Raw genomic sequence first — 26,236 nt, forward strand, 5'->3', positions numbered from 1 at the left:
TCTGTCCCTTACTGGCTGTGTGAATCTGAGAACTCGCTTAACTTCCATGGACCTCTGCTTTCTCATCCATAGAATGAGGAGTGAGATTGGATAATCATTCAGGTTTCATCACATTGTAAGGTTAAACAAAAAAATCCCCACTGCTCTAAATGTCCTTATATAGAAAATCTGCCTCTGTATTTATGTATTTATGCCTACAACAACAACAACAAAAAACTGCTTCTGAAGCCAGAGTTCCCTTTGCATTGATAGTCTTCCAAGTCATATTTTCTCCACCACTGTCACCAACATAGGTCCCTACTTTAGGTTTTAAACTGGACTGCACAGGATAAAGGGTCTCTGACTACCACCCCTACAACTAAGAGGTGTTTTAATAATATGAATATTATTCATGACAGTAGCACTTTCCTTTTATTTGTTTAAACTAATCACGAACATTATTTTATCTCTAATTATTAGGTAAGGTAAATGGTAAATATTATTAATCCTATCTTGAATAGAAAAATTTAATGAGACTTAAGAGCGGTTCAGTGACTTGCCCAGTTGGTGTGAATGCCTCTCTCATAATCAACCAAGGGAATATTTATTGATGCAGTCTCTGCAGGGCAGCTCTACTATATGGACCAATTTTAAATATTTTTTACACAAGTACAAAAAGATATATTCTCAAAGATAATAATCACAATAGTTTTTATAACAGGGAAAAAATAGAAGCTACCTATAGGTACATTATTAGCAGAATATGGAAATAAATGAAGGAATATTCAAGCAATGGCTTACTACACAAAGGAACTGAATTTGTAAAGTTTTATTTAATGTTTATTAACTCAAGTTTAAATATCCATATTTGGCTAGAGGCTATTGACTTCAGATAGCACAGCAGACACTGATATTTATTTTATGACTATGTATTGCCTTATAATCAGAAAAAATATAAAATATTTCATTTAAACATCTGCAGCAACAATAAATCAACTGACCTGTGCTTAGAAGACAACCAGAAGATACATGAATAAATTAGTTCACAACAGGTTTATCTAAGGAGCTGCTCTTCCTGCAGAGTGAGATCCCAATCCACGTTTTATTAATATATGCATGGTTTCCATACCTGCACATGATTGTGCTAAATTGGCAAGTTTCCTAGACACTGGTTCACATACCAGCAAATAAACTGCTTTACGCCAAGAAAGCTATATCCTTTGTGCTAGCTCTGCAGAACACACCCGAAAGAGAGAGTGATAAATGGACGGGACCAGAAAATAGAAGCTGGAGCACTGAAAGCAAGGCCAGATTTTTGAAAGGATGATAAATTATTCAACTCATTGAATAGATTTATAGTGATCAGGAAACTCATTCTTTCTACTTACAAATTTTGATTATATAAAAATGTATACTAATAGAGCAGCAAAACACCTTACCTTTTCAAATGTCGGCCAGTATAAAATTTAGTTTTAGGGAATCATGCAAACTAGCTAAAAGCCAATTTGACTTTTAGACCTGCGTGAAGCAAGAAGGATATTTGTTTGTTCACATGGATTTTCAAATTCCAATCTATTTGCAAATTAAAGCAATATTTTCCCTCCAGTCAATTAATTTTTTTCCACTACCAGGTTATTACCTAGACAAAATATAATAATGAACAACTTCCCCAATTTGTGTTTTTCTTAGTTTTCCACTATTCTAAATAAGCTATAATAAACATATTCATGTAGAAGGGTTTTTCCCCTATATTAAGGATTTTAAAAAGCCTTCTAAAGGATTAAATTGGCCCAAATTTTAGCATCATTAACAATAAAACTATAACCAAGCTCATCAATAAATTAAATCTTCCACTTAGTCCACTCTTTTGAAGAAAAAAAGCTAATCCTGAAAGTATATTGAAAGAAGGAATGTTCAGCAGACATCTCTTTGTTGTTGTTCAGTTATAAAGTTGTGTCTGACTCTTTGTGACCCATGAACTATAGCACGCCAGGCTCCGCTGTCCTCCACTGTCTCTTAGAGTTTGCTCAAATTCATGTCCTCAGTGATGCTATATAACTCTATCATCCTCTACCACCTCCTTCTCCTCCTGCCCTTACTCTTTTCCAGCTCAGGGTCTTTTCCAATGAGTTAGCTCTTCCCATCAGGTGGCCAAAGCTTCAGCTTCAGCAACGGTCCTTCCAAATGAATATTCAGGACTGATTTAGTTTAGGATTGACTGGTTTGATCTCCTTGCTATCCAAAAGACTCTCAAGAGTCTTCTCCAGCACCAAAATTTGAAAGCATCAGTTCTTCACCACTCAGTATTCTTTATGGTTCAACGCTCACACCCATACATGACTACTAGAAATCATAGCTTTGAATATACAGATCATTGTTGGCAAAGTGATATCTCTTCTTTTTAATAAGCTGTCTAGGTTTCTTATAGTTTTTATTCCAAAGAATAAAACTGATTTCAAAGAAATCAGATAAATTCTTTATCCAAAGAATAAAACTTAATTTCATGGCTGCAATCACAATCTGCAGTGATTTGGAAACTTGGAACCCAACAAAAAAAATCTGTTACTGCTTCCACTTTTTCCCCTTCATTTTGCCATAAAGTGATGGGACCAGATGGCATGATCTTAGTTTCTAAATGTTGAATTTCAAGCCAGCTTTTTCACTGTCTTCTTTCACCCTCATCAAGAGGCTCTTTAGTTCCTCTTTACTTTCTCCCATTAGAGTGGTATCATCTGTATATCTGAGGTTGTTGATGTTTCTCACAGCAATCTTGATTCCAGCTTCTGATTCATCCAGGCCAGCATTTGAATGATGTACTCTGCATATAAATTAAATGAGCAGAGTGACAATAAGCAGCCTTGTCATACTCCTTTCCCAATTTTGAACCAGTCAGTTGTTCCATGTAAGGTTCTAACTGTTGCTGCTTTTTTTTTTTTTTAAAACTGTTGCTTCTTGACCTGCTTATAAGTTTCTCAGGAGACAGGTAAGGTGATCTGGTACTCTCATTTCTTTATGAATTTTCCACAATTTGTTGTGATCCACACAGTCAAAGGTTTTAACATAGTCAATGAAGCAGAAGTAGATGTTTTCCTGCAATTTCTCATGCTTTCTCCCTGATTTAACAAATGTTGGCAATTTGAAGACTGGTTCCTCTGCCTCTTAAAAACCCAGCTTGTACATCAGTTATCAGTTCATGTACTACTAAAGCCTAACTTGAAGGATTTTGAGCATCACCTTGCTAGCATGTGAAATGAGTGTAATTGTATTGTACTTTGAACATTCTTTGGCACTGCCCTCCATTGGGATTGGAATGAAAACTGACCTTTTCCAGTTCTGTAGCCACTGCTGAATTTTCCAAATCTGCCGAAGTATTGAAAGCAGCACTTTAACAACATCATCTTTAGGATTTTAAATAGCTCAGCTGGAATTCTTTCACCTTCACTAGCTTTGCTCCTAGTGATGCTTCCTAAGGCCCACTTAAGTGCACACTCCAGGATGTTTGGCTCTAAGTGAATGACTACACCATAGTGGTTATCCCAGCCATTGAGACCTTTTTTGTACAGTTCTGTGTATTCTTGCCACCTCTTTTTAACCTCTAATGCTCTTGTTAGGTCCTTACCATTTCTGTCCTTTATTGTGCCCATTCTTGCATGAAGTGTTCCCTTGATATCTCCAGTTTTCTTGAAGAGATCTCTAGTCTCTTCCTCTATTTTTTTGCATTGTTCATTTAAAAAGACCTTCTTATCACTCCTTTCTATTCTCCGGATTTCTGCATTCAGCTGGGATATCTTTCCCTTTCTTCCTTGCCCTTCACTTCTCTTCTTTGCTCAGCAATGTATAAAGCCTCCTCAGACAACTACTTCGCTTTCTTTCACTTCTTTTTCTTTGGGATGGTCACAGCCTTCTGTTCAATATCACAAACTCCATCCATAGTTCTTCTGGCACACTATCTACCAGATCTAATCCCTTGAATCTATTCATCACCACCATTGCATAATGATAAGGGATTTAATTTAGCTCATACCTGAATGGCCTAGTGGTTTTCCCTACTTTCTTCAATTTAAGTCTGAATTTTGCAATAAGGAACTCATGATCTGAGCCACAGTCAGCTCCAAGTCTTGTTTTTGCTGACTGTATAAAGCTTCTCCATATTTGCTGCAAAGAAAATAATCAGTATGATTTCAGTACTGGCCATCTGGTGATGTCCACGTATACAGTTGTCTCTTGAGTTGTTGGAAAAGGGTGTCTGCTATGACCAATGTGTTCTCTTGACAAAACTGTTAGCCTTTGGCCTGCTTTATTTTGTACTCCAAGGCCAAACCTGCCTTTTACTTCAGGTATCTCTTGACTTCCTACTTTTGCATTTAATACCCCTATGATGAAAAGGACATCTTTTTTGGTGTTAGCTCTAGAAGGTCTTGTAGGTCTTCAAAGAACTGGTCAACTTCAGCTTCTTCAGCATTAGTAGTTGAGGCATAGACTCGGATTATTGTAATATTGAATGTTTGCCTTTGAAAGGAATGGAGATCATTGTTTTTGTTTTTTGAGGTTGCACTCAAGTACTACATTTCAGACTCTTTTGCCTATAAAGGCTACTCCATTTCTTCTAAGGGTAGATAGATATAATGTAGTAGTAGTAAATATAATGGTCATCTGAATTAAATTTGCCCATTCCCATCCATTTTAGTTCATTGATTCCTAAGATGTTGATGCTCACTCTTGCCATTTCCTGCTTGACCATATCCAATTTACCTTGATTCATGAACTGAACATTCCAGGTTCCTATATAAGATTGTTCTTTACATCAAGTGGACTTTACATTAGTTTAGTTTCACCACTAGACACATCCACAACTGAGTGTCATTTCTGCTTTGGCCCAGACACTTCATTCTTTCTGGAGCTATTAGTAACTGCCCTCGCCTCTTCTCCGGTAGCATACTGGACACCTACAGGCCTGAGAGGCTCATCTTTCAGTGTGATATCTTTTTGCCTTTTCATACTGTCCATGGGTTTCTCTAGGCAAGAATACTGGAGTGGGTTGCCATTTCCTCCTCTAGTGGACCACATTTCGTCAGAACTCTTCACTATGACCCATCTATCTTGGGTGGCCCTGCATAGGCATGGCTCATAGCTTCAACTGAGTTACCAAATCTCTTCTACACAACAAGACTTGTGATTCATGAAGGAGATATAAGGTCTTAATCTACATTATTTTGTGAAAATGATGTTCCAATGGTTACCTCAAAAGCTTCTGTATCCTTAATTCTGAGAAAGATTTAGGTATGCTCAGTACTATACACTTGATATTTGGGGAGAAAGCATACTAATATACAGTAAAAAAGAAAAAAGAACTTTAGTATTAATATTTGTTCTTTATTTTACTCTGTTAACTAGGAAAGTCAAATGAAATATGCCCTGCCCCTTGCAGGCCTTGCTAATTAAAGTTTTATTTTTTAAATGCTATGTTTCCTTAATTTCTTGTTTCTTTATACTTTTTCAACATATTTGGATGTAAAATAATAGTCTTATAACTTGAAAACAATGCTCAAAGATCACATTCTTCCTCAATAGGCAAAAGAACAAAACTATGTTTTATCTTTTTTTAAAAAAGCTATATTTTACTGTGTCTTAATGACAAAAAGCAAAGCATAGAAGAATGAATTATGAGTGACAGTATATACAGTTGCCACAGATCTCACACACACGCACATACATACACTTGGCCAGCTCATCCTGTCGTAGTCACAAAAGCAGCAAGCAGTGTTTGGACTGGGAAATTATCATCAGAACTAGGGACATCTACATAGCATCTGAGAGAATTCCAAGTTCTTCTAAAGAATGATCTTACTTGATCTTTAGCCTTTAGAGAGAAACATTTACAGCCAAGAAAATTACAGCTTGGCATCCAACTTCCAGTGAGTAGCAGAGACAGGATAAGAACAAGGCCTGCCATCTCTAAATCCTGAGGACTTCCCACTCAGCCTCATGTCCAGCCAGCCATGGGGCAGCAGAAAGTGGATCAAGGGCCACAAGGGCAGAGAAGACAACTGACTGTCATCAATTTGAAGAACTCCCATTCCAACATTAAAACTAGTTTATACTAGTGGGGCATCAACCTTTCATTACTCACAACATGCTTCTGAAATCTCTGATGCTGCTTAAACTAAAGGAGCCATCATAAAATAAAATTAAATTTAAAAAAGGACTAAGACATTCCAGTATGCCCTACAAACTCTAGAAGGCAGCTTCAAACAAGCTTTAAGAATACCTTCAACTGTTTTAGTAGTTATGAACAATATCTTTAGAAATTAGTCTCTTCTGCTTGAACTCAGTTAGCAGTCAAGTCATATGACAAGGTAAAAACTGGCAGTTTTCAACAGGGCCTCTTTTGGAAGGCTTTTCCTTATGTCTACTGTTTCTGGGCCCAGAGCCCTCTCCTCCATAAAAAAAAAAAAAAAAAATTCTAAGAAAGCTTCTGGTATATATTTTTGATGTGAATGTATGCCCATGCATTACTTACACCAGTGACATTTATTTTTAATGCTTTATCTCTAATTATGAAAAGGAAGCCTTTGCAGAGGGCAGAGGGAATTCAGGCATTAAAGAATGGACTGGGAAGTTGATTTTTCAAAGTGGATCTCATCTGTAGTCTTACCATATACCTGGGACTGGGCAGCTCCCCCCAAAGCTCCCAATGTTCATGTATATAAAAAACATGTATATAAAAAAAAGGAGGATCCAGATGACTATTTTCCACTAAACATCAGACTGTGAGATCAAATATACATTTTCAATATATCTCTTTCAAAATCTTCCCATTTTGAAATCAGGAAAAAGTGAACTGAAAAAACAGCATTATATATAGTATACGTATACTATAGGAATAAATGCGGAGTCCTCACAAATGGGTTTCAGAGATTGTCTTGAAATAGTATGCAAATTATGGGCATGCATGTGCAATGCCTTGTGCAGATGACTTAAAGCTTTCATCACATTTTCAAAGAAATTAATAATCTAAAAGAGGCTAACACTGACTTCAGAATTGGAAAGACCTAGTTTTTATTCCTAGCTCTACTGTTTTCTAGCTATGTGAACTTGGACAAGTCAACTAACCTCTCTGTACCTCAGATCCCTCAGCAGACGTCCAAGTATGATTGTAAGGATTCGCAGAGATAATGCATACAAATCACTTTGAAGAAAGTAAAATGTAAACACTGGGGAGCTGGTTAGTATTATTACTAGAAGAGAAAAGGACTAGAGGGACTTTAAGAGAAAGGAAATTTTCTTATCCAGATGCAGAAAGAGGCAACGGGGATCAAAGCCACAAATTTGGCAGAATTTACAGTTGGCTGAGGGTATGTTTAGTTATCTCGGCAAAATGTTACAGCTAAAAGGAAGCCTACCGATCCCTCACTTTATAAATGAGGAAGATGAGACCTGGAAAAGGGAGGTGTCACCACATCATAGAGTTAGTAACAGAACTTGGACACTGAATTTTGGTCCTACGCCAGGCAGCTGAGAACAAAGAGAAGCTGCCACTTAGGTATTGTTGTTAACCAGCGACAAACAAAACCACTCAGCTTCATCAGATTTATAGATGCTTTTCCTCCTTTGCAAAAGGACCTTTGGTCCTGGGGATCATTAATCAAGATGTCAGTGCATTTCATTTTCAGTTCTTCCCCCTTTGCTCTCCTTACTACAGAAAAGGCTGTGTGCATGGGAAGATTTATGATGGATTTAAATATGTCATTGTACCTGTTTTAACCTTTGAAACCAAGACTCCCACTGGGAACTGTTAGAGAGAATGTCATGAGGAGTACATTTCCATACCAGCTCTTACTTGGACAGAGAATGGATGTAAATGAATATTAAACTGCCAAATAATCAAAGATGGAGTTGGTTCATAACTCTATTTCCTCTCAAACATGAATATGTGTTATGCTAGAGATTTAGAAAAACTGAACTAACTGGTAAAGGGCTTGCATAGAACTTACAGATTTAATTGGCCCCAAACTTTAGATCTGATTAACTGGAGTATATTGTCTTTCAAGGGAACTTAACTAAGGCTACTCGTTGCCTCATTCTTATCAAGAAAAACGTCAAATTTTGGTCTGAGTTAATTCCCACAAAATTCTGCTTGTTTTGGCCAAGGCAGAACCCCAAAGCTTCTGTGAACAATTATACTAATTTTAAAATGCTCATGGATACATTTTACTAATTCATTGAAATATCCTCAGGAAGTTATGTTTTCCCTGACATGCTAATGCCACTCAAAGCAGAGGGAAAATTTTAAATGATAATGTGATGTTCTTGGATTAGAAGAATCAATATTGTCAAAATGACTATACTACCCAAAGCAGTCTACCGATTCAATGCAATCCTTATCAAATTACCAATGGTATTTTTTAAAGAGCTAGAACAAAAAACTTCACAATTTGTATGAAAACACAGAAGACTCCTAATAGCCAAAGCAATCCTGAGAAAGAAAAAGAGCTGGAGGAATCAACTGTCATGACTTCAGACTATACTACAAGGTTATAGTCATCAAGACAGTACATACTGGCACAAAAACAGAAATATTGACCAATTACAGGTCTATTACAGGTCTATATTACAGAAATATAGACCAGGAACAAAACAGAAAGCCCAGAGATAAATCCATACACATGTGGGCATCTTATCTTTGACAAAGGAGGCAAGAATATACAATGAAGAAAAGAGAACCTCTTCAGTAGGGGAAAACTGGACAGCTACATGCAAAAGAATGAAACTAGAACACTCCCTAACACCATACACAGAAATAAACTTAAAATGGGTTAAAAATTTAAATGTAAGGACAGAAACTATAAAATTCTTAGAGGAAAACATAGGCAGTGCACTCTGACATAAATCACAGCAAGATTCTCTCTGGCCCATTTTCTAGATTAAGGGCAATAAAAATAAACAAATGGGACCTAATAAAAGCTTTTGCATAGCAATGAAAACTATAAACAAGATGAAAAGACAGCTCTCAGAATGGGAGAAAATAATTGCAAATGAAGCAACTAACAAAGGATTCATCTCCAAAATATATAAGCAGCTCATATAACTCAGTATCAGAAAAACAAACAATCCAATAAAAAAAAATGGGCAGAAAATCTAAACAGACATTTCTCCAAAGAAGGCATACAGATGACTGGTAAACACATGAAAAGATGCTCAATATCACTCATTATTGGATAAATGAAAATCGAAGAAACAGTTAGGTTATCATCTCATACTTATCAGAATGGCTGTCATCAAAAAGGGAACCTACCTGCACTGTTGGTGGGAACATAAACTGATACAGTTATTATGGAAAACAGCATGGAGATTCCTTTGAAAACTAGGAATAAATCTACTATATGACCCAGCAATCCCACTATGAGACATTTTCCCTGAGAAAACCACAATTCTAAAAGATATATGCACCCTAATGTTCACTGCAGCAATATTTACAATAGCCACAACATGGACACAACCTAGATGTCCACTGACAGATGAATGGATAAAGAAGATGTGGTACATATATACAATGGAATATTACTCAGCGATTAAAAGAAACAGATTTGAGTCACTTATAGTGAGGTGGATGAACCTAGAGCCTCTTGTACAGAGTGAAGTAAGTCAGAAAGAGAAAAACAAATAATAGATATTAACATAATGTGTGGAATCCAGAAAAATGATACTTATGAACCTAGCAGATAATGGACTTGTGGACAGCGCAAGGGAAGGTGAAGTTGGGACAAACTGAGAAAGCAGCATTGATATGTATACACCATCATGTGTAAAATAAATAGTGGGAAGTTATTTTTTAACACAGCGAGCATAGCTTGGTGCTGGGCTGGGGTCAGCGGAGGAGAGGGAGGCTCAAGAGGGAGGGGTTACATATATATATATATATATAATTATGACTGATTCATGTTGTTGTACAGCAGAAACCAACATTACACTGTAAAGCAATTTCTACCAGTTAAATAATAAAAATTAATTAATTAATTAATTTAAAAAAGAATAAAATGATAATGTGAGAATTCAATCAATCAGTCAATCAGCTGACCAAAAATGGTTACAGTTTTATACCAAAAAAAAGTGGGAAAACTTTCCCTTAAAAAGCGTTTGAGTGGGAAGATTAGATTGGGAGTTTGAGATTGATATGTAGACACTGCTATATTTAAAATAGATAACCAACAAGGACCTACTGTTAAAAACATGTTTTTAATAAAATAAAATATGAGGGGCAAGCTTTTAAACTTGAGAATATACAGAACATATGAAAATAAGTTTTTTCAAATTAGAAAAAATTAGCAAATAAGAGTGCAACACAGTGAACACTGTTGCTAAATCACAGCTCAAGAAAGCAGTGAGGGTTGAGTGCATCCAGTAAGGCTTTACAGCTGAAAGAGGAGATATGTGCTAGGCTTTGGGTCACTGGCTTTTAGTTGTGAATGAGAATTATGAGTGTAGAATTTGTGCTGCAATGTCTAGCTAGGATCATGATATAAAGAAAACACATTCATCTTCTTAAATAGCTTCAGTTTGAAATAAGATTTTTTTTCTATCGTTGACTATGTTATAAAAATCAAAATAAAACAAACAAAAGAATCTAAAAAAAGAACCTAAGTTTGGTGAGAAATATATAAATGCATAAAAGCCTTGTGCTTCAAGCTTCAATACATTTCTTCTGGAAACTTGCAACACATTTATGCAACTGCATTTTAAAAGATGTATGGAATTTTAGGGTAACCACATTAAACAGATATGAAATATTTATTCTTATTTATGATCCTGTGGCAGACAAGAAATATGATTGCCTGTAGCTCTTTAGGAAAAGCTAGGCCCAAGAATTTTTAAAACCTAAAACAAACAATAACAAAACAGAAGTCCAACTCTGAGAAGAAAATTCACCATTTTTTCTAACATAATTTTACATACCTGCAATTTAATTTATGAAAGCTTAAAAAGAAATATTTTTTAAAATATGGACACCTCAACTTTATCTAATTAAGAGATACAAAAAAAGAACATATGAAGCAGAAAAATGAATGAGGAAAGCATGCAATTATATGCACACAAAACAATGCCAACTACTGAGCTAATCCATGCAGAATTTAGATTCACTGATTTACCTAGCTCATTATTCATTATAGAAGACCAGAATCCAACTTATATGCACCCCAGGGAGACCTACTAGAGTGAACACATTTAAACAGAGCCCAGCAAAATCATCAAGTCCATGTGGATATTTAATAAATAGTTTCTGCCACAATAATGATGTATCTGTGTATCCGTGTATACAAATCTTACATTCATCTACTACAAAATATAGTACAGAACTCAAATAAATAAGCTAAAAATACCTCATTGTCTTTGAATGTCTCCTTACAACAACTACCCTTTAATAACATCAAGTTTTCATTACAAAATGATTTACCCCTAAGTGTTCATTAACACACTATTTTTAAAATTGCAAACAGAGTTTTGAGGTGAGGACCCACCCACCCTCTCCCCCACAGTCATAACCATAAGGTGTAAAGTGCTCAGGATGTCTTGGCAAAGGTCAGACAAAATGAAAATATACATGCCAACTACTGAGTTAATCCATGCAGAGTTTCTAGCATAGGTGTGAACTAACTCCCTGAGGAAGATGTGCTAATTATTCATAGGTCTAAGTTTCTCAGGTTGTAGTCGATCAGGAAAATAATCAAAGGTAATGTATTTTATGCTGATTGTTCCCTTCTGTCCTGATTCCAAAGTCATACAAATGTATCATCAGAGATGCAAAATTACGGAACAGAATAAAGCAGAATTCCTCATAAAAGCTAGAGTAGTAATAACCCAAAGTGGATGCTATATCTACTACTATGCTACAGTAGATACCATATGAAAATATGAGGAGAATCAACACAAGGACTACCATTCTGGACTCCAAAACAGTTTCACCAGGTAGGTAACATTTTAGCTGTGACTTGGGAAATGTATAGCAATTTTTCTAGAAATAGAAGTTTAGGCTAAGGAGTAACGTAATTTCCCAGGGAGACAAAAACCATGTTTCAAGGCATGAATTTCTGAAAGGGCCTGGGTTTTCAGAGAAGCAGGAAAGGAAATGTCAGGGGAAACAACAGACCAGCTGAGTCCAGGTTGTGAAGGAACTTGCAGGCCGTGCCCAGACATTTGGACTTTACCTAGGTGTCCCTGGAAGATCAGCTGGTAAAGAATCTGCCTGCAATGCAGGAGACCCCAATTCAATTCCTGGGTCAGGAAGATCTGTTGGAGAAGGGATAGGCTACCCACTCCAGTATTCTTGGGCTCCTCTTGTGGCTCAGCTGGTAAAGAATCCGTCTGCAATGAGGGAGACCTGGGTTCCATCCCTGGGCTGGGAAGGTCTTCTGGAGAAGGGAAAGACTACCCACTCCAGTATTCTGGACTGGAGAATTCCATGGACTATATAGCCTATGGGGTCGCAAAGAGTTGGACATAACTGAGTGACTTTCACTGGGAGGGCAGCCAGAGGCTAAGAGAGGTAAACACTGCAGTTGAAATATTTTTTAAAACAACATTTCACCCGTGTTACTTCCAGGATGCGGACATATGTGCATAAAGGAGGGAGTCTCCTACATGTGTCATGTGGATGACTCTCCCCATCTCATCACCAGAACCTAACTCCCAAAACCACAGAGGTGGATTCGTTTGGCCAATGTGATAATATTAATTCCCTTTGCAGTAGCAAAGGTTTGAGCTATAGCCATTCTTAACACTGTTGTTTGAATTACTTTATAGGGTCTTTTGATAGACTTTAAGTTTCTGGAAAGAGGGGACTACAATGCATACTGAAAACTTTCTTTGGAATTTCACTCAGGCCAGCTCCCTCCTCATGAATCAGTTCTCCAGCAGACCTTATACCCACTCTCTCCTCAGGTAAAGAGCATATCACTTTCCATCTTCATTTCACATATTCCATGTCTATTAGACGATTATTTTGGTAAATTTGCCTCATTCAAATAATGAAAAAAATTAGTGGTTTGAGTATCTCATAACAATAGAAGCAGCTTACACTAAAAGCCCTCTAGTAACAGCCATGCTGCTAAAACGAACACAGGAGAAATTTCTATCCTATTCCTTTTTATTCTATTCACATGTGGATAAAGAAACACAGCCCTGAGCCCTAATGGCAAGTGATAACAGTTATATTAGTTTGATCTGAGCCGAAAGAGGGCAAACAAAGCCACAGAGAACCATCGCCTCTGACTCCCCAGCTACCTTCCTGGTTTGCCGCAGTGGCCTGGTCTAACGGGCTGTTTCTCGCTTCCTGTTACCACCACCCAAGTCCAGCCACTTTGTGTCATTTACTGAACATCCTCATAAACTGTCTCACATCTCTCTCCTTCCCAGATTACTATGCACACACCCACATATACATGCCAAGACCCATGTTTTTATCATTCTATTTCTTTGTTTGTAGGTGTCTATAACTACTGGATCAAGCCCAGACTCCACCGAGGGATTTACAATATTTGTGGCCCTTCAAAATGTGTCTCCTCTTAAGTTCAGTGACATACATCATTCATCATTCCTCGACTCTAGGGGAAAGGTCCTTCCATCTTTCATATGCAAAGCATCCTGTGCACAAGCTATCTCCCAGGCCTATACAAAGCAGCACAAAAAGTTATACCAGTAAACTGCACAACCTCAAAAGGTGCCATTTGTATATAACCTAAACAACTATAGGTGGGCAGTCCTGAGCCTGGACTGCTCTATACAATAATTTCTAGCTCAAAAAGTTCTGAAAATTAAGTAGGAGAGAAACATTTACTTTTTCTGGATTCAGTTTTTCTTTTGTAGGTAAAAACTGTTAGGACTGTAACATAACATTTTGAGGCATTTCTTACAATTATGAGTATGGGTATATATTCATTCATTCATTTAATAAAAATTTTTTTGACCATATAGCATGTGGAATCTTAGTTCCCCAACCAGGGATTGAACCAGTGCCCCCTGCACTGGAAGCACGGAATCTTAACCACTGAACCCCCAGGGAAGCCCAAAGTAACGTAAAACAGTACATCTAAAACATAGGAGCTGGTGTCTGGCATGGACTTATTACTTCCTTCCCAAAATTTTTACTTCTTTATAAGGTCACTTAGGAAACTGAAAAAGTTCAAAAGAGTCATTTCATAGAAGTCTTTGCTTCTAAATAAGTGATTTTAAATCCCTTGCTGTCAAAAAAATAAATAAATAAAATAAATCCCTTGCTGTCAATTTGGGAGGAAAGGAAAAATGCATGGAATAAGCAAGACATATCCAAAAGCCCTCTATTCAAAAGTGTCTCCTTTCAGGGTGGTCAACTCTAGCCTGAGACTGGAAACACCAGCAGAGTCTTTAAAAGTACTGATGCCTAGGTCTAAACTCAGAGTCTGATATCACTAGTCTACAACAGGGCCTGGGAAATGGGCTTGTTAAAGATTCCCAGGAGATTCTACTGCATAAGCAAGGATGAGAAACATTCTCTCTACACATGACATACCTGGAAATCAACTGATTTGTTAACATTTTTCGATAAAGGTGTTCATCACTTGCTCTACCCACTTCCATGTTAGGATACTAGTAATTCACACCTTAGTATCAGTTCACTTTAATTAGATCACATGTTTCCCTCTTTAGAGATGAAAATTTTGAAATTAAGAGAGTGGGCAAAGGAGCAACAAACAATGGAGAGGAAAAACATCTCTCTATTTCAAAAGCTATGAACAACACTCCTTCTCAAAGGAATTTCAGGATTTCATTTATGTTGCCATTTCTAAAACCTCACATTCCTACTTGTGATGAATCAAAATACAAAATATTTTAAATTAAGAAGAAGCTTAAAATACTAAAGTAGAAAGAATATTAGACTTGAGACTCTGAAAGCTTGTTTGACTCCCAGGTTGATCACCTACTAACATTTCTGGGACTAAATTTCTTCATCTCTACTAGGGGATTAAGGTAAGGATTGAATAAAATACTGTAAGTAAAAACTCCTGGAACATATTAGGCATTCAGTAAATCCTACTGAACTAAAAACTCTCCAGGAAAGGGAAGAATTAACTCATATCCTACCTCTGGGGCTGCCCCTAGAAATATCTATCTCCCTGAGATCATAAAAACTGATGGCTACTGTTGCTCAGTGATAGTTCATGCTGACATTATTTTAAAACTATTTTTTAAGCAACAGATCCCAAAAACACTTCTCTAATCAAAATACTGGTTTCTTTAGATTTTTCTCATTGGACTCATTTCTAAATCCTTTAATGATATTTATTACTTTTCCCTAAATGCTGTTTATATGGTTTCCTTCAAATTGGGAAGCCTGTGATAATTATCATTTTCCATTCTACTATTGCTAATTAAAAATTACACAGCTGGACAATCTAGTAAACTTGTTGGGCCACCTTGATAATTAGTCCTCCCATCCTCAACTCTAAATATGCAGCACATGTGGCTAAGGTCCATACATACCCAAAGATCTTCCATAACATGTGTCACAAATTACGAAAGTTATTTTTTCCATGTCACCCTTCCCAAGTCTTAACCAAGAATATTCATGTGTATTATTAAACATGTTCTTGATGTGAGATTTTTAGATCATCTTCCACAATCATCATGAAAAATATTAATCATGCAACAATCAAAAAGTATTTATTTAGCACTTAGAATATGTGTGCAGGGGGGTAGAGGCAATTACTCAACAATTAAGACAGACATTTTTTCACATAATTATATCTAAAATTAGCCTTCTTGAACATTAAACACTCTTGTTCAGTTCAGTTCAGTCACTCAGTCGTGTCCAACTCTTTGCAACCCCATAGACTATAGCATGCCAGGCTTCCCTGTCCATCACCAACTCTCAGTTTACTCAAACTCGTGTCCATTGAGTCATCAAATTGATGTGATTTGGCACTGAGTGATGCCATCAAACCACCTCATCATCTGTCATCCCCTTCTCCCACCTTCGATCTTTCCCAGCATCAGGGTCTTTTCAAATGAGTCAGTTCTTTATATCAGGTGGCCAAAGTATTGGAGTTTCAGCTTCAGTATCAGTCCTTCCAGTGAATATTCAGGACCAATTTTCTTTAGGATGGACTGACTGGATCTCCTTGCAGTCCAAGGGACTCTCAAGAGTCTTCAACACAGCAGTTCAAAAGCATCAATCTTATTACTTCATCCATTTTTCATGGTCGATGATACCAACTGTCTTTATATAACCTAAGCATTAATAATAGGAAAACCTTTTCCACTGTTAATCATTTTACTGAAATCATACTTCCAGGACACTTGACAGCTAGTATTCATATTCCCTGAGAAGATACACCCTGAGGAAGACACATTAGCCAAAAGAAGATTCAAGCAACAAATCTGGGCTTTGGGAAAATAAAAAACTTCAACATCCTCATATCTACAAACATAGAAATCAGCTTCATTTTAGCATTTTCTGAGATTTGAATATGCTTTGGGGTTGTCATCTGACCCCATATAAATACAAAACAAAATTTAAGTTGCAAAAATTGGTACCAGGTTACCCTTACTTGCATAATAGATTGCACAATTAAAGTACATATCAAAGATATAAGGAAAAAAGCAGTAACTATCAAATTGTTCTGGCACTGACTCAGAGAAAGACATGAATTATACATCATGACCAAGCACATCTATATATATAATGAAAGCCAAGTTTCACAAAACAGTATTTATCCTACTTTATGTAATTCTACTTGTTTTAGCACTTTAGTTCATTAAATTGATTTCACAACCACTAACGCACTGAGATATACTTTTTGAAAAACAACCATCTAAAGAGTGAAAGGGAAAATATTTACTCCTGGGGCAAATGTCTTCACCCCAAAACAAAGACATTTGGTCTTTGATCTTAAACTAGTACTTATTTAACTTAAGATACGTTACATTAAGCTACATTTAACTTAAGATATGTTACAAAGAAAAAGAAATGCAAGAAGGCAAAGTGGTTGTCTGAGGAGACTTTACAAATAGCTGAGGAAAGAAAAGAAGCAAAAGGCAAAAGAGAATGAGAAAGATATCCAAATGAATGCAAAGTTCCAGAGAACAGCAAGGCAAAATAAGGAGGCCTTCTTAAGTTAACAATGGAAAGAAATAAGAGGAAACCAATAGAATGGGAAAGACTGGAGATCTCTTCAAGAAAACTGGAGATACCCAGGGAACATTTCATGCAAGAATGGACCAAAAAAAGGACAGAAACAGTAAGGACCTAACAGAAGTACAAAAGATTAAGAAGAGGTGGCAAGAATACACACAGAAGAACTATGCAAAAAAGAGGTCTTAATGGCCCAGATAACCATGATGGTGTGGTTACTCATCTATAGCCAGACATTCTGGAGTATGAAGTCAAGTGGGCTTCAGGAAACATTATAATGAAAAAAACTAGTGGAGGTGATGGAATTCTAGCTAAGCTATTTAAAATCCTAAAAGATGATGCTGTTAAAGTGATGCACTCAATAGGCCAGCAAATTTGGAAAACTCAGTAGTGGCCACAGGACTGAAAAATGTCAGTTTTCATTCCAATCTCAAAGAAGGGCAGTGCCAAAGAATGTCCCAACTACTGTACAACTGCACTCATTTCACATGCTAATAAGGTTATGCTCAAAATCCTTCAAGCTAGGCTTCAGCGGTAGATGAACAATGAACTTCCAGATGTACAAGCTGGATTTCGAAAAAGCAGAGGAACCAGAGATCAAATTGCTATCATCTGCTGGATCATGAAGAAGGCAAGAGAATTCCAGAAAAATATCTCCACCTGCCTCATTAACTATGGAAAAACCTTTGACTGTTTGATCACAACAAACTGTGGAAAATTCCTAAAGAGATGAGAATACCAGACCATCTTACCTGTCTCCTGAGAAACTTCTGTTTAGGTCAAGAAGCAACAGTTAGAACCTTACATGCAACAACTGACTGGGTCAAAACTGGGAAAGGAGTAGGTCAAGACTGCATATTGTCACCCTGCTCATTTAACTTCTATGCAGAGTCCATCATGCAAAATGCTGGACTGGATGAATTCCAAGCTGGAATCAAGATTGCCAGGAGAAATATCAACAACCTCAGATATGAAAATGATACCACTCTAATGGAGGAAGGTGAAGAGGAACTAAAGAGCCTCTTGATGAGGGTGAAAGAGGAGAGTGAAAAGCTGGTTTAAAACTCAACATTCAAAAACTAAGATCTTGGTATCTGGTCCTATCACTTCATGGCAAAATGAAGGAGAAAAAATGGAAGCATTGACAGAGTTTATTTTCTTGGGCTCCAATCACTGTGGATGGTAACTGCAGCCTTGAAATTAAAAGGCGACTGCTGCTTGGAAGGAAAGCTATGACAAACCAAGACAGTGTATTAGAAGGCAGAGACATCACTTCACTGACAAAGGTCTGTATAGTCAAAGCTATGGTTTTTCCATTAGTCATGTACAGATGTGAGAGTTGGACCACAAAGAAGGTTTGATGCTTTCATATTGTGGTGCTGGAGAAGACTCTTGAGAGTCTCTTGGACTTCAAGGAGATCAAACCAGTCAATCCTAAAGGAAATCAACCCTGAATACTCATTGGAAGGACTGTTGTTGAAGCTGAAGCTCCAATCCATTGGACACCTGATGCAAAGAGCTGACTCACGAAAAAGACCCTGATGCTGGTAAAGACTGAGGACAAGAGGAGAAGCGGGTGGCAGAGGATGAGATGGTTTGATAGCATCATTGACTTAATGGACATGAATATGAGCAAACTCCAGGGCTTCCCTGGTGGCTCAGATGGTAAAGAATCCGCCTGCCATGTGGGAGACCTGGGTTCTATCCCTGGGTCGGGAAGATCCCCTGGAGGATGGCATAGCAACCCAGGACAGTATTCTTGCCTGGAGAATCCCCATGGACGGAGGAGCCTGACAGGCTACAGCCCATGCGGGCGTACAGAGTCGGACACAACTGAGACGAGTAAGCGGCAGAAGATAGTGGAGGAAAGAGGAGCATGGTATGCTACAATCCATGGGGTTGCAAAGAGTTGGATACAACTTGGTGACTGAACAACAAAATATTACAAACTGAAAACTACTTAAAAATCTTTTAATTGACTATTTCAGACAGTTTATTAACATTAAGATCAGATCCTCTAAGCCCTAAACTATGATGTCAGAAGTTGAGTTCCACTCAGTTTCTGTTATAAAGAATTTCTGAAAGCCCTATGGTGTGTTTTGGATGTACCCAAGAATTCACCCTGGCTGTTGCTCACTGTTCCAGCCAGTAGACTCCACAACTGCCACTTCAGTACGGCCTCTGCCACCACAGGCAGAGCCTGCTCCGCTCCAGTGGTAAGGGGAGTAGAATATTCTTTCCCTCTATACCTGTGCAGCAAGGACGAGAGAAGCCCAGGCAGCCAGGCACAGACAGCTGAGACAGGTCCTCCACGCTGTGCCCACAGCCCTTTCCCTTCCCTGGGTTCCCATGCTGCCCGCTGGCGGCTGCTTAAGACGGGTTCTAGAACCGAGAACACACTTAACCACACTCCCTCCCTGCTCTGGGGAAGATTCCTTGCCCCATGATGAAGGTGAATCCCGTTCCAGGAGTTCATCATCCCAGGACTCCCATTGTCTTCAGTTCGTCAGGTACATCTGACATGAGAATCCCAGCTGTGGAGAGGATTCAAGCCTTTTCCCCCAGCAGGCCTTCCAGGCCCTCCATGTGAGTCACTGAGTATCTAGATTTAATTCCAGATGTCAGGCACATCTCAGTCTGGGTATAGCCCAGTCAGAACATCTTATAAACACAGTATCTACTCAGTGTTCTAACTTTGAGAATCTTAAACATGTTATTTAGGGAGCTGATTCCAGTAAAGTCACTTCAAGACTTTTATTTGTCATCCAGCCACATCTTTTAGTCTAAGCTTTGCCTCTTTCCTGATAGCATGCTTCCAGGAATATAAATAACATTCTCTCTAAGATGACTGTTAATCAGGAAGCATAGGTATCTAATTTGCTTATTTAGCACCCAAATATATCCATTCAGAGCAGAAGTTGCAGTTAGAGTCAAACCCTTTTAAGGTTCTTTTCTGGTTTTCCCACACAGAACAGCCTCTGAATCCAAAGGAATCAGGTTGGGGTGGAGGGGTGGGGGAGAGTTTCTAAAAATGGCTCAGCTTGTATCTGGAAGCTAAGAAGCAAAATATGTGGATTACATATTTTAATCTTAAGGTGAGACATTTTTAATTCACCCTCTAGAACAATTACCACCACCCCCTCCCATTTTGGGGACTTCATAATAGTGGTTTGTAGATCATCCTAAGGGTTACAAGAAAACTTCCCCTAAGAACTTGGAAATAGATTGGTAAGAGTAGTCTCTGATAAATAAACTTTCAGATCAACACAATGACCAGAAGAGAAGTTTAGTTACCTTTAAAGAAAAAGAACTGTTCCAGGCCCTCTAGTTTATTGACTGGAAATCCTTACCAAAGAAGGAGTCAAACTGAAATTGGGGTGGGAGGAAGACCAATACAGCTACCTATGGAAAGAATAGACTCTCCCAGGCAGACTCCCCAGACAAGATCTCCAAGATTTCTGAATCACTCACAGACTCTCCCAAGAGAGAGTAATGTCCCAAATGCATTTGGGCCTGATTCATCCAACGCCATTGTCTTAATTCAATCCTCACCAAGCAGGCTTCCTGCTTGTTAATTCCAGAGCAAGCCTGCCTAGGGGAGAGAAGGCACTGACCATACAGATTTGGGCTTAACTATCCAACCACAGATACAAACCAAGCTACCCACAGAAGCCCAACCCCTGCCTTAGGCAACAGGGATACAGTGGAGAATTATATATTTGAGGTCCTTGGAACTAATACAAACATATAAGTAAGGAAATTAAAGCTAATGATAAGAACTATGACAAAAAATAAGCTGAATAATGGACTAGATAATTGCTGGGGGAGGAGATGAGTGTTTTAAGAATAGGGATCAGGAATAGCTTCTTTGAGAAAGTGACATTTAATATAAAATCAGAGGGTGAACCCCACTCTGAACAATTTCCAAAAGCATCTCTCAACTAATCTAAGTTATATATCAACAGGATGGTAGAGAAGACCGTGATGACAAGATTTAGAACAATCAGTGTGAAAGGGAGTTTGAGGTACGTAGACAAGTTAGATAAGGGTAGCTCCTTTTTCTATGCTTGCCTTTCACCAACCATAGCACAGGTCCCACCTCACTCCCAAACCCTGCTTAACCCTCTCCCAGGTTTGTGCCTCTGGATATCAGAACTGGACTGTGCCTCTGGCTCACTGTTTGATGAGGATCCAGAAGCTACCAGATCAAGCTAGAGGATGAGCATTTCTAGGCAGAGGATGCAAGAAAAGCTGTGAGGCAAGAACCAGCCTAACATTTCTTTGGAACTTTCAATCCGCTTGGAGCTTTATAAACAAGGTGAAAGTAATAGGAGACATGGATAGAGAAGTAGGCAAGGACAGAGCCACAGGAAGAGAACTGAATTTTATTACAAGCCAGCAGGAAGCAAGGGAGTTACATGACTGATTTACAGGTTTAAAAGATCTCATAGCTGCTATGTAGAGAATAAACTGCAACATAGTAGAAGAGGCTCTAAAAGTAACCCAGGCAAGCAGTACATGGCTTGACCCCGGTGGCAGCAGTAGTGTAGGGGAGAAGTGAATGGATCTAGGGCGTATTGTGAAGATGGATCCCTAGAACTTTTACCAGACATATATGTGGGGCGTGGAGTCATGTTTTGGCTTGGCAAAAAAGAGTGGTGCCTTTTACTGAAATTAGGAAAACAGCATTGGGGAGGCATTCAGGGCTTTTCAATGAGCATATCAGTTTGAGATGCTCACTAGAGACACAAGATGTCTGTTAGGAAGTTGGGGCTCCTAGAAAATGTTGTGATGTATATACATAAATTGAGAAATTATCTGTGCCTAGATGGTTGGAGCATAAGAAGACTGAGCGCTGAAGAATTGATGCTTTGGAATTGTGGTGATGGAGAAGACTCTTGAGAGTCCCTTGGGCTGCAAGGAGATCAAACCAGTCAATCCTAAAGGAAATCAACCCTGAATATTCATAGGAAGGACTGATGCTGAAGCTCTAATACTTTGGCCACCTGATGCGAAGAGACAACTCATTGGAAAAGATCCTGTTGCTGGGAAAGATTGAAAGTAAAACAAGAAGAGGGTGGCAGAGCATGAGACGGTTAGACAGTATCACTGACTCAAAGGACATGAATTTGAGCAAACTCTGGGAGGACAGAGGAGGCTGGCATGCTGCAGTCCATGGGGTGCAAAGAGTCAGACATCACTTAGCAACTGAACAACAAGATGGTCCTTAAAGCCATGGTATTCCCATCCTTGTGACGGTGTTTTTGTTTTTTATTTCACTGTATAATAAATAAACTGAATAATTCACCAAGGCATAAGACAACCTGGGATGCCCCACAGCAGCTGGCTGGCGTTGCCCCGGCTGGCATTGCCCCACCTGGGCCTGCCTGTCTGCTTTGTGTGCACCTAACTTAAGAGCTGCTTCTACAAGAGTGTCTTGCTGTGATTCCACATATAAAATTCTGTGACCCAGGGCCCTTTTTTTCTTGGGGATTCAATGTGGAAATCTGAAGAACTGACATGTATTTAAAGTATTTTTTTAATGTATCTAAATGCTTATTTGCTTGATTAAAAAAAATATTACACAGAGGGGAAACTTAAATAAGCAGATTAGGAGACCAAAACTAAACCCTTGAGTCGACAGGGCCATAGTTCACTCAACAGAGCTCTTTGACTTTGGGTTCAAGGTGGAAGGGCTCTATTATTAGAATTATCATTAGAAAATTCTATTACTATAGAATATTCAGAGACTGTTGGTTAAGTCACCCGATAAACTAAGCATCAAAGAAAATAATAAAAGAACTCCTAGATTTAAGTTAACATGAGACGATTTCACTTTAGCCCTTAAAATGTTATTGATTAACTACTCTGTGACCTCTGTGTTGACTTCCTGCTCTCCAGGCTCCATTCTCAGCAGGGCAGACAGACAGAGCTAGATGGAGAGAGTGAGATGCCTTTTGAGTGAGAAAGTAATAGGCAGTTGCAATGAGAAAAAGTAAACTGCCCTACAGGGGATTTCTCAACACTGAACAAAATCCTGGTTGACATACAAAACTTCATGTTCCTATCTGGAATGAAAATTTAAGTTTTTACCTAAGTACTATTGATGCAATTAAATGTAGTCAGTTGACACATTATTTTTAGATGCCCTTAGCATTTTTAATGGAGTCTTCTAAAGAGATTTCCATCCCCCCACTCTCATTTATCATTTACCACATTTTCTGTGTAAATCTGAAAGATTCTGTGCTTAATTGGGCTTCCCTGGTGGGCTGCCATCTATGGGGTCACACAGAGTAGGACACAACTGACACGACTTAGCAGCAGCAGCAGGTGGCTCAAACAGCAAAGAATCCTCCTGCAATGTGGGAGACCTGGGTTCGATATCTGGGTTGGGAGGATCTCATTTTAGATCCTTGCAAACTCAATCCTGCATTTCCTCATGGGAGTCACAGAAGAAGTGCAACATTAGCAGGAACAGAGGGGAGTAGGATTGCGGAGGAGCCCCCGACTTCCTTCTGTCTCCAATCTGGAGGAGCTAAAGGGCTGGTGGTGGTTGGTTCAGTCACTAAGTTGTGTCTGACTCTTGCAACCCCATGGACTGTAGCCTGCCAGGCTCCTCTGTCCTTGGGATTCTCCAGGCAAGAATACAGGAGTGGGTTGCCATTTCCGTCTCCAGCTACAGGGCTGCTCCTCTGATTAAAGGGACTGTGCGGCAGGAACTGATGTGCAGCAGGACACAACACTCTGCTGCCACAGGAGGGAGACCAGCCAGCCGGCCCTCCAGTAAAGCTCATTCCCAGCCACCTCTGATACCCTTTTGGTGCTTTCTCCTTCCTAAGAATCTATAGAAAGAAGATCACCCCACCTGCTCAGCCTGGGAGAGGCCAAGACACCTTGGCATTCTGGCCTTTTTGTTTTTTCTCTCTAAAACCCCTCCCCTTCCCTTTCTTGAAGACTCTCTCTTATGGGGTAGCTGGGCCCCAGATTTACTGAGCCAGCCTGAGGAGGCTGAGCTAGATCTGCTCCAGCCTTGGGGCACCTGTGCTTCCTCAACTGTCCTGTCCCCTCACGATGATGGCTGCATCTAATAAGCCATTTAAGCATTAAGATCCAAGAATCTGTTTGGTCTTGGGTTGCAGATCATTTAATATGAACCAGTTTAGGCAGATCTCCTTAAGATCTCACCTAACTGACTAGAAAGTTACATTGGGGTTTGGGGTTTATAACCTAATTGGTTATAAATCAGCCTTGCTTTTTTGCCCACCATTGACTTGAGTGTGTATTTCCTTTGAGAACCTGGAAGAGAGAAGTGGCCATGAGAGGGCAAGATTTCCTGTATCTTGAGATTCCCAGGCCAAAATCTCTATTAATAGCACTCTTTACTAGCATCTCCATTTCATTATCATCAAGAGTCAGGCTTCTGAAGGGCTCAAGAAGTCACACACATTTTTTTAATGTCTGAACTTAAGATGAATTGTTATAAAAGCACCTTTTCTCTGCATGATGCATTGTACCGGATGACAGAACTCATTCTAAAAGGAAAACACTGCCCTCCCCACCATGCCAGAATCCATTGCTTGCCACAAAGGCAGCATCGACTTCAATAGGAGGTAGTAATCACATACATATACAATCATGGCTCAGTTTGACTTTTTTTTTTTTTAATCTATGAGAGTCTTTAGTAAACCTTTTGTAATATTTTTATTCTTTACTACTGATTTCTATGGCATTGCACAAAAATGTCCCCCTGCTTTCCTCATTTCTCTGCATTATCCCCTGAGGTCAGTTTTATTTTAGGTGCTCAGTGCACAAAGTAAAACCAGGAAAGAAATCTGCCCATGTTTAGCTACAAAAATAATAGTTTCAAACCTGTTGCTCTGATTTCCTTCTCGGATGCTTTCTCATTGAGAATTACAGAACTCAGGCTCTAGTTCCCGCAGCCACTTTCAGACTTCTGTCTGGAATGGACCTGAGCCCAGAGACCTTCCTTACCTTTAGTTGAACTAGATGCACATCCACATGCTTGCTGTCTGAGTCCTGCTGGACCGAATAGGTTAGGTCTCGGACCCTCTCTGAGGTCATCCGGAGCCAGGTCTCGATCTCAGGTAAGTGGAGGACAATCTTCCAGTCGGCCCCTGTATGTAACGGGGGAGGCTTTTCGTACTGCTGGTCAGGATCCATGCCCCTCATCACCTCTTCTCCCTCACCCTGCTCCACAGTGGGCGTCAGGTTGATGGCCATGGGTGAAGCATCAGTAGCCATGGGATCCAGGTCCTGTGACCTCAGAGGGGAAAGTGTCACGCTCATGGTTAACATGGAGAAGTCTAAACCTTACTTCTTTCCAAAACAGCTGAAAGGCAAGAGGAAAGAAGAAAGCAAAAGTCAGACAAGATTGCCAAATAAAGGAATGATACTTCGTAGAAGAAACAAGATTTCTAAATTAAGCCAGCTTTCTAAATTAAGAAACCATAGCTCATAACAAAAACAGAAAGAGGTGCTTTGAGTTTCTACCAACTAGGTCCAAGACTCAGCCTAAAACAGGAACACAAAACTGTATGGTAATGCCTACCCCAACATCCATTCTCTTCTTACTCCTTAATAACAAAATCCTAGTTTTCAGTTCTGTATACATTTGCCAAGAATTTAAAACTACATTCCCTGCCTCCATCGGAGCTCACTGTGGTCATGTGGCTAAGTTCTGACCAATGAAGTGCATGGTTTCTTTTAAGATAATGTTGATTAGTTTACTAACGATCTAACTATGTCATTTGTCTTTTTTCTGTAACCAATTTGACATAAAATAACAGCTCAGGATCTTATACTTTAAACATTTTAAATAGACATTATTTTTAGTTTCAGGAAAAAGTTCTTCTACTCGGGGCAATGGGTTCCTTGTCCTTCTCTAAGTCTTTTTCTAGTTCTATGCATTCAAGTCAGTTTATAGCCTCATTTCCCCATAGGTGAAAGGCAGCTGATCAAAATATGAAATGTGATTATCAGAAAGTAGCTATATTTCTTTATATTCTTAAGATTAACTTAATAACAAAAACAAAATTATTTTACCTATAAACATGGAGGGGGAATAAACAAAAA

General features: G+C 38.8%; 1 protein-coding gene across 1 annotated transcript in view; it reads right to left on the reverse strand.

Moving 5' to 3' along the window:
* The window catches only part of AKAP6 (A-kinase anchoring protein 6), a 486,146-nt gene that overhangs the window by 353,145 nt on the left and 106,765 nt on the right, over positions 1-26,236 (reverse strand). Inside the window, exon 2 of the mRNA XM_020870415.2 lies at positions 25,136-25,493. Coding sequence (XP_020726074.2) covers positions 25,136-25,459 — 324 coding nt within the window. The 5' untranslated portion in view covers positions 25,460-25,493. The remainder of the gene's footprint in view (positions 1-25,135; positions 25,494-26,236) is intronic.

Source organism: Odocoileus virginianus, chromosome 16 (assembly GCF_023699985.2).
Source record: "Odocoileus virginianus isolate 20LAN1187 ecotype Illinois chromosome 16, Ovbor_1.2, whole genome shotgun sequence".
Classification (NCBI taxonomy): Eukaryota; Metazoa; Chordata; class Mammalia; order Artiodactyla; family Cervidae; genus Odocoileus; species Odocoileus virginianus.